The sequence below is a fragment of the Lepisma saccharinum genome, chromosome 26 (genome assembly GCF_977018435.1).
Source record: "Lepisma saccharinum chromosome 26, izLepSacc3.1, whole genome shotgun sequence".
NCBI classification, from domain to species: Eukaryota; Metazoa; Arthropoda; class Insecta; order Zygentoma; family Lepismatidae; genus Lepisma; species Lepisma saccharinum.
Genome location: NC_139254.1, coordinates 5,445,305 through 5,458,474, shown reverse-complemented (window position 1 = coordinate 5,458,474; position 13,170 = coordinate 5,445,305). Strand labels below are relative to the sequence as shown.

General features: G+C 35.7%; 1 protein-coding gene across 3 annotated transcripts in view; it reads left to right on the top strand.

Annotated features, from left to right (window-relative positions):
- jumu (Forkhead box protein N4 jumeau) overlaps positions 1-9,065 on the top strand; it is a 54,940-nt gene extending 45,875 nt beyond the window's left edge. For 2 of the 3 annotated variants that reach the window (XM_083112320.1, XM_083112319.1), the window contains exon 5: positions 6,118-9,065. In XM_083112320.1, the coding sequence (XP_082968446.1) occupies positions 6,118-6,366 (249 nt within the window). In that variant the 3' untranslated portion in view covers positions 6,367-9,065. Of the gene's footprint in view, positions 1-1,507; positions 1,599-6,117 lie in introns of all 3 variants that reach the window. The other variant, XM_083112321.1, reaches the window with a different exon arrangement.
- The last annotated feature ends 4,105 nt before the right edge of the window (positions 9,066-13,170 follow it).

The following is a 13,170-nucleotide window of genomic DNA, read 5'->3' as shown; positions in this document are numbered from 1 at the left end:
GCCCTGATATCTCTTATTCTCCTCGTCGTCAAGTGCTTTTATATGATCCATTTCATCCGGTATACAAAACGAGAAGAAAGGCCACAAGTACGCACTTGAATTACCCGACCGATGTGAACCGGAAGTTGCTGTGCTACAGTTCCACAATCGATCGTGCCGTTCGATATGTTTTTGTTTAGTTGTGGATAGCCCCTATACATATTCTTGAAAATTTTAATTAAAGTTTTTCAAAATATTGAATAACATTTGTGTGTAAGTATTGCACTCGAATTAGTAAATGAATCAATTTACCAAGACTTGTGCTTTAAAATATTCAAGAATTACAACAGAATATTAAATTAAATGTTGTTATATAAAAAAAAAAAAATGTACAAAACTGGTGCGAGATGAAAGTAAACTTCGAAATTGGCATAATTTTCATGATAATTAGACTCCATGAAACTGTTTCGCCACAATTTTGTGGAGTCCGTGAAAGATCAAGATGCTGGAAATGTATTGGTCGGTATCAGTAAATAAAATTCCAACTGATACATCGGCATCGGCTCAACCACAGTACTTTTTTAAATCTGTGTAATACATGTTCCGGTAATTTCGTTAGCAAATGGACATAGGATGAAACTAGCATGTTAAGTAATATCTATCAGTGCTTTTTGCAGAGGATCTCCATAAAGTTCCAAATGAAATTCTTGATAAAAATCGTTCTGAAACTGGTTGTCTACCAGTTCATCAAGAAATTTTGCTTGTGGTAAAGATTTTTTTTTTTTCACAGTATAGAATTTACATTTTTATATACTTGTACTGGGATTTGATAAAAATTGAATATTTGGAAATCTAAAATTGTTTTTCTTTCAAACATTCTTGTTTGCCTGAAGTTTTGTAAAAATATTAAATAAAGTGGTCATTCCTCTTCCAGGATGAAGTCTGAAGCATTAACTTTTACATGCATTAATAATTAAAGCAAGTCTAAATCTCTTGTTAAAGTACAGCTTCAGTTTTCATCTTAACTGGCCTTGTGGTAAGGGTTTTCATTGAATAAAAATATATATTTTCTTAATTTCCGGACGATTAAATGAATGTTAAGAAAATGGGGGGAAAATGTCAAGAACTGTTGATTTGTTATTTTGGTAGACACTCTGCTAAAGGAATGCAGTTTCGAGAAAAGTTTGTTTACTAGTAATTAACAGGGTATTGAAAAGTACACACTGATTTTTTTTTAATCACTTTGTAGAACCAGGCAAATTTTTCACTATCAAGTTCTTTTTTCTTGCCGCTTCGCTTGAGTCCTGCTCAGGGTATGGGTGCTTGTTTTTCCACCTAATCATAATTTATCCTGTGAAAACCTAAGAGAGAAAGGTAAATATTTATCAATATGTACTACCGTGCCCATGGAAATAATTCTGTTGAAACTTAAGGAACCATGTCATCTTTTTAAATGCTGAAGTTATGATTGAAAAATGTTCTGTGTTTTTCATTTTGTACACTTTTATAATGCTTGTTTTCCTTTCAGTTTTCGTTAACGGAGATGCCATGTAGTTTTGAATTTGACAGTGCAAGGTGTGATCCAAAACTTCCTAAACTAATGAGAAGTAAAGTCATAGGTATGGAACAACAAGAACCTATTTTAATATTTGGAAAGTAGTATTCAATGTGAACTGCCATACTTGTCATAAGTGGCGTGCCCAGAATTTTCAAAAGGGAGGGGGTTACATATACTTGTTTTTAGTAGTCAACCCTCATTTTGCCATCTTTTCCTACCTTTGATGTTCTTTTTTTTTAGGAATACTGGGGCTAAGGTGGAACCTCACCAACCCCCCTTGGGCACGCCACTTGTCAAGTTACAGTTCAGTAACTAAAAAATTCTTGGCAGTAATCTTTGTTTTATTATATGACATCTCATGTAGAGGACTTTTAATTTATTACCATATGTTGGAGAGGCAGTAATGGAAGATGAGTAGGAAGACATTTTTTGTCTTTTTACATCTATAATTTTATCTTTTTTGATTCTGCATCTTAAATGAAGAATGAGATGTGGTGATGGTTTCTACAAGTACCTTTTAAAAAAAATATCTGAATTAATAAATAGAATAACTTTAATGGTAAACATGCATTTATTACCAAACTTCAATAAGAACAGTCTTGGAAATTTCAGGTCACACCTTGTTTACAGTTTTAAGAGTACAATGAAGCCATCATTTGGTTATGTGATTCTGTAGTCAAGTTACTAATTGTTCCCACCGTGAATAGGTCAAATAAAACATTTTATTCCTTACAATTAAAGTATTTTATAAAGTGAAAAAGAGGAAATCTTTATAAAATTTAAAAAACAAATATACTTGTTTTTAAGTTCATCTTTAAACTTACATTTTCGTTTTGATATGTCTGTTTTCTAATGTAAGATTAAAAACACAACAGAGCATGCTAATTAACTGGACACAAGATAACACTTTCAAAAGTTCAATTCTGAGATAATGTGAGGCGCAAGGTGGTTTGTGTAGATTTATGATATTGACCTATTGGTTGCAATTGAAGTGTTTGAATATAATTTTCAATGATGAGTGTGATGACATTATATTGTGACTTGTTATGCTTATTGTTAATATTTTGCTTCTTTTTTGTTAATTGTGAGTGGATGGATGGGACATATCATCTAAAGTCTTAAGAGGGGGATCGTTAGAGGCATGCATATTTCATTTTTGGCGAAAACACGAAATCTGAAATAACACATTGTAATGTTATTTTTTCATGTTTCTGAAAGGTGTGAGGTGCATTTTCCTACCCTGTTTTGTCACGAAATGATGCGAAATGAACTGCAAAATGTGAAATAGACTCTGAAACACTAAATTTACCGTTTATATACCGACGCAACACTTTCTGAAGTATCCTGTGATTTATGCAAATCACGGATAATTGATTAATTCTGCTGTAAATATTTGAGAAGCAAAAATGGACTCCTTTATACAGGAATAAACTAATACTCTGGTAATGATTTAATGCGCTATTAGAAGGGATATGTTTATTTTGTGTAATAGTGCAGTTTTTAAATCAAATTTGTGATTATATTCACATTTTTTAAAACCAAAATATCATTTTTATATTCTGCTTTTTCACTGCTATAACAGCGAAATTTCATTTTATTTACCGCTTTTGAACCCGAAATTGACTGGTTTTGTACCGAAATTTTGCTTTTTTATTAACCAAAAATATGTGCCTGTAGGGATTGTAGATAGGCTATGACAGCCTTTAGCCACTCGCTTGCTAAGCGAGAAGAACGTTGTAAGAGAAAGGGGGTAGCTCTGAAGAGCAACGTTGACCCTCAAACAGCAAGGGGGCTAGCCCCGTGAAATAACAACACACTGACATCTATATAAAAACGCTACATATGACTGAACGGGCAGGGGGAGGAAAGGCATAAGGAATGTTCGTTTACCTGTAGTTCTGCTGCAATCTCTTCTCCGCTGGTCCTCGTTGCGAGGGAGCAACTCCGGGCTCCAAACTCTGTACTTTTGTAGACCAATATTCTAAACGATAAACTATAACTTCCCGATCGTTCGTTCACTCCTTTATCTAAAGTTATGGCAACTATGGAGCTCTCTTGCGCTAACTAGATTCAATGTAAACTGCGAGTAACTAGAAACTGAGTTCTTTTGTAACTACTTCATCTGACTGAATACGGAAGACAACTAAGCAAGAGATTTTCTCACGCAACCTATTTAAATGAAATTCGAACTATCAGCCGTTAAGACAGTTGACTCGATCACGTCCTTTGGCAACGGCGATTCTGAGAAAAAAACCCTCTGATTTCCTGATTTTCATATTGCCTAATGCAATGTAAGCGGAGTTTTTCCACCTCTGCTGAAGGTCGCTGATGTGATTAGCTTTTAAGAAGCTCTTTTCCAATGCTTCAGCGGGACCCTTTTTATAACATGATTAGCTTATTTATTTAAGCTGCCCGGGTCTTAGGTTCGACTCAACGCCTACGGCGTGATACAATATGTAGCCATTATGTGTAATTCCAACATCCCAGCCCCACGTGTCAGCAATTAACGTGCCAATTCTTGAGAACTACATACAATATTTCAGTTCTTTCTTCTTTGATCATTAGTGTGCATATGAGCGTATAACATACTCATATTACAAAACAATTGTATCCATCTTTACTATTGAAATTTTGGAATTTTTCCCATAAGCCATCAGCACTGCCTCTATTACACATTGTTTTGTTTTCTTCCCGCACAAAACTTTGCATGCTTGTAGCAGTGTTGCTATGTACGACATTTTTTCAATCACTTCGGTCTACTGTTAGGGCGCAGGGTGTGTGTTGTATGCCATTTTTATTTTATTTTAAAATTTCAATTTTCTCCTACCTTTAACAGTCATTTTTGGGAGGCATAGTGTATAAATTTTACCTCCGATAAAAGCCCTATCTTTAAGAAAGAAAACAAAACGAATATCATCTCTCTATGACAATTAGTTATAGAGATACGATATTTCTTTGTACTTTGTGGCAAGTTTGAAAAGGTCCAGTCCGCATAGGGTTTATCTTACCATAAGGCTCCGTCTGCTAAGGTTAAAGATTTGTAGAAAACACAGACATTATTATGTGAAAAGAAATTCCACTCTTACGCCCTTTTTCATTATTTAGAACAGGGGTTTCCAACTGGCGGCCCATGATACTTTTTTTTTGCGGCCCACGAAGCCAGTTTGCAAAATACATTAATTTTATGTATTTTTATTAAAATACGTTCAATTTTTACTGAAGGAACAGTTTCAGAGTATGGTCCTTAAACAACTCGCGTTTATAACAGATCTCACAGGTCACCTGAACGAACTGAACTTGAAACTGCAGGAAAGAAACCAGCTGGTGTCAGATTTAATGGGAAACATAGATGGGTTTTGTAATAAACTGAATATTTTCAACGTTACTTTGGAGAGGAATAACCTGGTCCATTTTCCAAGCTGTCGGCGACTAGCAGATGATGAAGAAACACTGGACATTTTTTAATTCAGTGCAAATATTAATGGATGAGTTTGACTCCAGATTAAAGATTTTGCTGAACTTAAAGCAGCATCCAGCTATTTAGCAATCCTCTTGGCGTTAGAACATCGAAGAACAAGAAGCTTCTCTCCAACTTGAATTGTGTGATTTGCAAGGCGATGTGTTCCTTCAAACTGGCCAAGAAAAGGGGCCAGAGTTTTTCAAATACCTTTCAAACGAACACTTTCCAAACCTTCGTAGTTTTGGACAAAGAATGACATGGATGTTCGGCAGCACATGCACGTGTGAAAGGGTTTCTTCTTCAATAAAGTTCATCAAGAACCGCTACAGAAGCAGACTGGCAGATTCTTCACTGCTTCACCTTCTGAGACTTTCAAATACAGAAATTCAAATACAACTTTAATAAAAGAAGCAGATCGGGCTCAATTTTCACTTTGAACACTTACTATGAAGGATTCTTATTTGTATGGTGTGTTTTCATTTCTTTCAATTCATCCATAAGTATTGGGTTTTTGTGAAATAAATTGTAATTATACAATTTTGATTTGTGATTCCATTGTTTTTAATGCCTCATTTTAGAAATGTAGGTCATGCGAAAGTAAGTACTACATTCTCAGTTCAGTACTTACAATTTTTGTAATTTTTAATCCCCCCCCCCAAATGCGGCCCGGCAATCAACTGCTGGATATAATTTTGGCCCTCGGACCTTTTGAAGTTGGAAACCACTGATTTAGAATGAGGACATTTCCAGGGAAGAGAGTACGTATGGTAACCTCAAAGACAGTATTTTGTCACAATATAAAAAAAATTATAATGCCCCCAATAACTTTATAAACGTGAAACACAACTGTGTATTCGTGCGAGGCTCGCTCTGAAAGGAGGTGAATGACTTTACAGAAAAACATTAGCATTTACTGCTTTTTTCCTATAGATTCGGTAGTTTATACCATCAAAAAACAATTCCTTGAAATTTATGAAAAAAATCAAGCTTTCATTTTCAGAGCGAAATAATTTTAAGGCCATTTTTAAACAGTTTTTAGGTCATTTTTTAAGATTTTTTGGGTCAACAACTTCCAAGCTCTAGGTATTAGTTATTAAATCAGTGCAAATTTTTGTTGTAGGTGGCAGAGAGTATGTATGATGACCTAGAAGATGAGAAGCTGAACCTTGGCGTAAATATCACGTCAGATATTTTGACACTTCCCGTTAGAGTCACGACCTCTTTGGCTTCTTCAGAATTTTCAACAAACTCTATACAGAGGAATTACGTGTACTCGCCTGCTGTATCGGTTGTCAATGGCAACAGTGATAGTGAGGATTCCAAAATTCTTCTCAGTGCAGCTGCATCACAAAGTCTTGATGGTCTGTGATGAAGTCGGGAGGACATTTTACGATTTTTCTCTTGGTGCTCAAGAGATGATTGACAACAGCCGAGCCTAACGTGCCTTGTGATGTTCATTTGTCTTTTCTTAGTGTGTGTGCAAGTGCGAAGGGTTATTGTTGTATGTAGTATTGTTTTTTTTTTTTTAGTAAAAGAGGGATAAAAATAGCTTTATATTTTTTACAGTGTGAGGTCGTTTTGTCTTGATTACAGGTACCTGCAATTTTGGTTCGTTAGTGTGGGCAGTTTGCTGAAATTACGAAACGTGTAGTCTAGGTGGTATCTATGATGATGAGTGTTGTACAGAAGGAAAAAAGTGCCTTCGTAGTAAACTGCGGGACCAAAGTTCTGAGAGTAGGATGGCGTCAAAATGCATATAATTTCAAAAATATTTCATATTTTGATCTGGTTGTGCTAGGATATACAGAAATGAAGAAAACGTTCCAACTAAGGATGAGTGTTTTTGTGCACAATAGTAGTGGCCTTGGAGTGAACGCAAAAGAGCGAACTGGTTAGATTTAGTTTGTTCATTAATAACGTTAGGCATACACAACAATATTTAAACCTCACGTGTGGACACGTTTAAGTGCCACAGTAATTGATATCACTTACTCAACTTCTACATGAAGAAGTTACGATTAAAAACAAAATAGTCGATTAGATAACATAACATGTAGAGCTCTGTTTTTCAGCATACGGGAAACACTTGAAAGTAGAACGCCATCTTGGCAGAGCAATTGAAAATATTTCCTGTTCAGTATTGCTTCAAATGTATATATTTTTTTTTGATATAATGATCATTCTGTTTCGTTTCTGGTGATTGAAAATGGATAGCCATGGTCAAAATGAAAATTGTAGTTTATACAGGCCGATCTCAGCTCTCATGTTATCTTAAGGTTCCAATTTTTGCACAGGTTATTCTACTGCTACAAGGTATGCATATTGACTGTTTTTGTTTTATATTTATTTTCAAAGCAATTTTTGATGTCAGGTTTGCGAAAAAGCATCCAATTTTTGTCTGGTTAAGTTATGAGTGTTCAGTCTCTGCACTTTTTTTAAATATTTTGTTAGTTGTTTGTCTTAGTTTGTTAAGTTCATAATTTGCCGTTAGTTTATGTTAACCATTTTGTAGTGTAGGCAATGACTTTTCGTTCGTTGATGCCAACACGTTCACTTCAAGGCCATAATATCTTTCTCCATTTCAGTGTTACTTCCATAAAAAAGTGCTGCATTTGGTCACTAAAAATAAAGCAGACATGATCTAAAGGAAAAAAAGATCATGTTTTGGATTAATTGTTGTTTGTTGTCGCTAGATTAACTATGGTTGTGTTTATAGATGTTTTAAGTCAGCAGCACACTCTGTGCATCTATCTAAGCAAAACTGTCATTGAACACTTTTTATTTCTTTAGAGGTTCGTCAGTCAACTTTCGCTGAATATGTACACCAGCATTGCTTGTTTCCACATGATTTTTTACCTGTTAATGAACTGAAAAAAATCCAGGTTTGTTGTCAAAGTATAACAAAACATGAGAACTAAAAAAAAAAAGGGTCTCATTGCATCAAAGATGCATTTCCGTAGGGGAGTCTGTAAGTCTTGAATCTAAAAACCGGGGCAAAACCTCAACTATTTTTTTTTTAGATCTCGTAAGGACTTCCATGATGCATCACATGCAGGCATAGGATATTTTAATATGCAAATAAATATATATTTACAAAGTACAAATTAATTCTAGAGTTTTGATTGACAAGGAAACGCTAGGGTTGTTAATGCTTTGAGATAATTTGGTTGTCTAGTTGTGATTTATAGAATTAATGCGAACATAAGTTGTATATGTTTTGTCATTGGCTGTAGCTAAAATATGGTGGCAAACATGAACGGAGCTCGTAGTGAAACGCGAGCTGAAGTTGGAGCGCGCGTGCCCCATAGAGTCCCTTGAGAAAGAAAATGGATAAGAAGATCTCAAGTTAACAAAATGGCAGAGACAGTTGGAATTGTGCTTTGCCATATTCCTAGTCTTTTGATAATGTCAAATTTTTATCAGAAATGTTGTAAATGTGTTTAAAAGAGTGTATGTTTTATAAGCTATATTTTGATTCTCTGCATTGTACATAGTTTTTTCGTTGCTGCGGAGTGTAAAGATTTGTGGCAGATAAAAAAAAGCCTTAGGTTTAAGAGAGGAAACAAATTTAAGATATTTGTATGAAATTCATTTATACGAATTCCACTTCATGAACTGACAGTTTATAAATTCAGACATACTGACTTTTTTTAACTGATTAAATTTTAAAAAAAATACATTCCTGGTATATCTGGTAAAATACACTAGAAAATCCGAGGCACTTGTATTGGAAACCACATTCTCTGTGTTTGTTTTCATGATTTTAAATACCAGTTGATTTCTGTTTATAATGTACACACCAGTTTTTAAACCCCCATTCAAGTGTTGTCTTTCTGTGACTTGCTGTGAGAAACAAAAGTGAAAAAAACTGAGCTGATTCAGGTTTTTTAATCGAATGTGATGGTTTTTTGTGTGTTGATTGTATCCCAAAGTCGAAACTTGTGGGACCAACAAATGTGGAGAAAATTTTTGTCAAGAAATATAAAATATTTGTAACGCGTAATGCATCTGTACATTGATATCATATAATGTTTTGTACTTTTTCAAAGTGCTTGAAAAACAAATAAATGAGTGAATAAAGTTTTGTAAGTTTTAATTACAGTGGAGAGGAAAATTCTGATGTCACCGAATAGCATTTGTTTTCAGCTTGTCTTTGTTGACGGAAACTGTCTTACCATATAGAACCTGTTTTTTTTTTTTTTTTGCAAATTTAGGACCTAGAAATCCTTGGAGTTACGGAAATGGAAGTTTTGGGTGAAAAGGTAAGGGAACTGGAAAAAAGCTCCAAGCTTTTTCATTGTAGACTTTTTGTGTAAGAATATATTTGTATTTTATTTTTCTTTACTTTTCAAATATGTTGAATGAACTTAATTTGTTCGATAACATGCAAAGTTTCAAGACTTGACATTTATATATTAGTGTCTTTGGAATGAAATTATTCCAAATCGGTGACAAATTGGGATGTTCTTACGACATGAAAGTACATATACCTAGGAAAAACAGGGACCTTAGGTCACAGACAAAGACACACCAACAAGTCTTGACCTGACTCGGAAGGTTACAAATGTTGGTCATAAATCGTTTATGGACGTTTTCTCAGTTCCTAATTTATTTGACAAATTATTAACCCCCCTCTTCACACCTAAGCACTTACAAAAGGAGACATTTGTGTTTTTGTGCAAGGAGGTGCGACAGTATTTGACAGTTGAAAGGACAAACGTGAAGTCTACATCCCGTAACATGCACCAACCACGGGTAAATGGAAATTTCAGAGATGGCAATGGCTATTGTTAACTATAACAAGTCTAAGAGGTACGTCAAGAAATCAGACCAAATGATGTGCTCGTACTTTCAAGATGGACCCGAAAATGGACAACAAAACTGTTCTTTAATTTTTTGGAACGAGAACAAGTAATTTATTAAATGTTCACATAACAACAGCTGCTAATTATTGAATATAAAATACAGATATTTCTTATATTTCTGTCCCTGGATCCTTCTTCAGGGCTCCAATAAAATCGCATTGAAAAGTAAAATCCTGCTGCCTGCAGCACTGGCCTTGCTCTGCATATATGCACATGTTTCTTTCTGTTGACAGCCCCCCCCCCCTTCCTCCCACTCTTACATCATCGGGTATACTGAATTCACTCTCGAGGTTTAGTAGACTGGTCGGGAATGCTGGAAATCTTATTGGGGTCAGAGTTCGCAAGGTAATTTACTAGTTACGTTTTTTTTACATAAACGACGCATAATTTCACGTACTACGCAGATGTAAATACTTAATTTTCTTTCGTAAATTAGTAACATAAAAAGGAATTATCAAATTTTCAACATTAATTTTCGTACATATATAAGCACAAAATCATTATTTTCTGAGATTGTTTATAGTGCCACTCTTGTCCCCACTAACAGGTTTTCAAAAATAGAACTATTCTTTCATATTTTAAGAAAGGGTGACTATTGATTTATAGGTCTTGCACTAGTATTTGTGCAATAACAACAATTAACGACATTTTATTTGGATTGGATTTCAATGTTTTAGTAACAGCTTCAAATTCATTTTTCAAACATATTATACACGTGCATAGGCTAATTATGATGTGAATGTGAATATGGCGGTTTGTAAAATTCAGAAGGAAAGTTTTTAAAGCCTTGTTTTTTTTTGTTTTCTGCCACTGCCAATTGCAATACATAGCAATAACCAATAAACAATGTTTTCTTTAAAATTTGAGGTTTGATTCTAGTCTTTACGTTTTATACTTATTTTACACGTAATTTACGTGTCGTGTAGAAAACTATTTTAATGCGTAATTGCTAGAGAGAGAAATTTATGGTAAATAAAAACTGAGGAGAGCGGTAAATAAAATGTTAGATCAGCGGTATACGAGGTGTGGCAATTAAATAACGAGACTGGTGTCATAACTGTGATGTATTGCAAGAAAGTTACAATTGACTGGTATTCCCTTCAATATACTTCCCTCCCCTATCAATACACCGCTGCATATGTGTCTTCCATTGTTCAAAGCAATGCTGTAGGTCATCAGATGTCACACTGTTCAACAACTCTGCCGTTTTTCGTTTCACCTCTTCCACGGAGTGAAAATGTGTTCCCTTCAATGCACTTTTCACTTTTGGGAAGAGAGAAGTCACAGGGGGCCAGGTCTGGGGAATACGGAGGATGGTCGAGCACAGGAATGCGCTTGGCGGCTAAAACTGCTTCACAGAAAGGGCATTATGGGCAGGCGCATTGTCCTGGTGGAGGATCCATGCATCGTTCTTCCACAAATCTGGTCTCTTCTTCCTTATTCTTTCCCTCAGTTTGCTTAGGACTTCTTTGTAATAGGTCTGATTCACCGTTTGACCCTGAGGCACCCATTCAGTCATGATGATACCCCTGATATCGAAAAAAAACGATTAGCATTGCCTTCAGTTTCGACTTGCTCATTCGTGCTTTTTTCATTCTTGGCGATGTGGGAGTCTTCCAGTGCATGGATTGACGCTTGGTCTCGGGATCATATTGGAAAATCCATGTTTCATCACATGTGATGACACGTGTTAGCAATTCTGGGTCTGCTTTGAGTCGTTCCATGATGTCACAGCAAATGGTGTTTCGATTGTCTTTTTGGTCCTGAGAGAGGTTTTTCGGAACAATTTTTGCACACACTTTTGTCATGTTTAAATTCTCATGCAAAATTTGTCTTACTGTCTCTTTGTTAATGTTCATCATGTCTGCGAGCATCCGAATGCTCAGACGTCTGTCTTTCCGTACAAGTTCATGAATTTTTTGAACATTGTCGTCCTTTCTTGAACTCACAGGGAGGTCGGGACGTTCATCACCTTCAACCTCCTCCCTCCCTTCTGAAAATCGTTTGTGCCATTCGAACACTCGCGCACGTGACATAGCATTATCACCATACACCTCTTTTAACATTGCTCAACATTCCGTCGGTTTTTTTTTTAATTTCACCAGAAATTTGATGTTAATGCGCTGCTCAACCTTATTGTCCACCATGATTCCGGCACTACTACAGAACACTGTCCTCTTCAAGCAAGCCTGCAAAGAAAAGAGCTTTCAGAATCATGAAACAAACAGTGGGTGCGCATGAAGGTTCAGTATCAACAACACATCAATAGTTACCTCCGCCCCCACTATCGTACGCAACAGGAGGTGCGCAGTTTCGTTATTTAATTGCCGCACCTCGTATACCAGCGGTGGAAAAAAAAAATTGGTACACACTTTTTCATCATGAGAGGAAACGACACACAAAAGAGCTAAAAATTGATAAACTACTTAATTTTGATATACTGTATACATACTCAAGTACTTAGCTGTCCAACCAAAAATAAAACATCAACATAAAATCACTTCATTTCTAAATTGCATATTCGGGGGAAGAAAGGAATGTAGCTTGACGGAGTGAAGTTTTCGGACTGAGATTATGTGCATGGGAAATCCCAATTTGCAGCATCTTCCTGATGTGATCAAAGATAAAACGTTCTTCAGCTGCAAGTGGTAGGAAACTTTACGCAAATGTTTTCATTTTGTGGAAAAGCACACATTTCGCATTACTTCGCGAATAAAACTCATTGGGGGTGTAGTTACGTGCAGAATGTTCAAAATACATCTTTTTTTTCACATTTCGTGATTTCGCGCATCGCGAAAATTCAATGTCCCTAGTAATTGCCCAACCCTGATTGGGGACGTGTTTTTTTATATTAATATTTTTTTTAATCAAGTGACTTGATCCTTTTAACCATTTTTCTTGCGGTTTTTAACCTTTTTCCTTTAAAATGTGATTTCATTGGAGAGCTCTGAAGGAGGATCCGAGGATGGACTTGAAAGATCAGTTTTTAACAAGAACCTTGTAAGCTACACAAGGTGATACTGGATCTGTAACATATGTACAAAATGTACCTGTATGCCTTCTTTAGGAGTAGGGCCCTTGAAGGTTGCAGGGAGGAGAAAGTGCAAGATGTGCCAGGAAAAAAATAAGCAAAAGATGACAAATTTAATCTGCAAGGAATGCAAGGTCTCAGTTTCAGAAGTTACCACTTATGATGGGAGGAAACGGGATGGTGCTCTCATATGGCCATTGCTCTAACGGTATGCCATAGACTCTTGGTTTCGAGTCCTGGCCGAGCGTGCATTTTTCTACGTAGTACATCTACAATA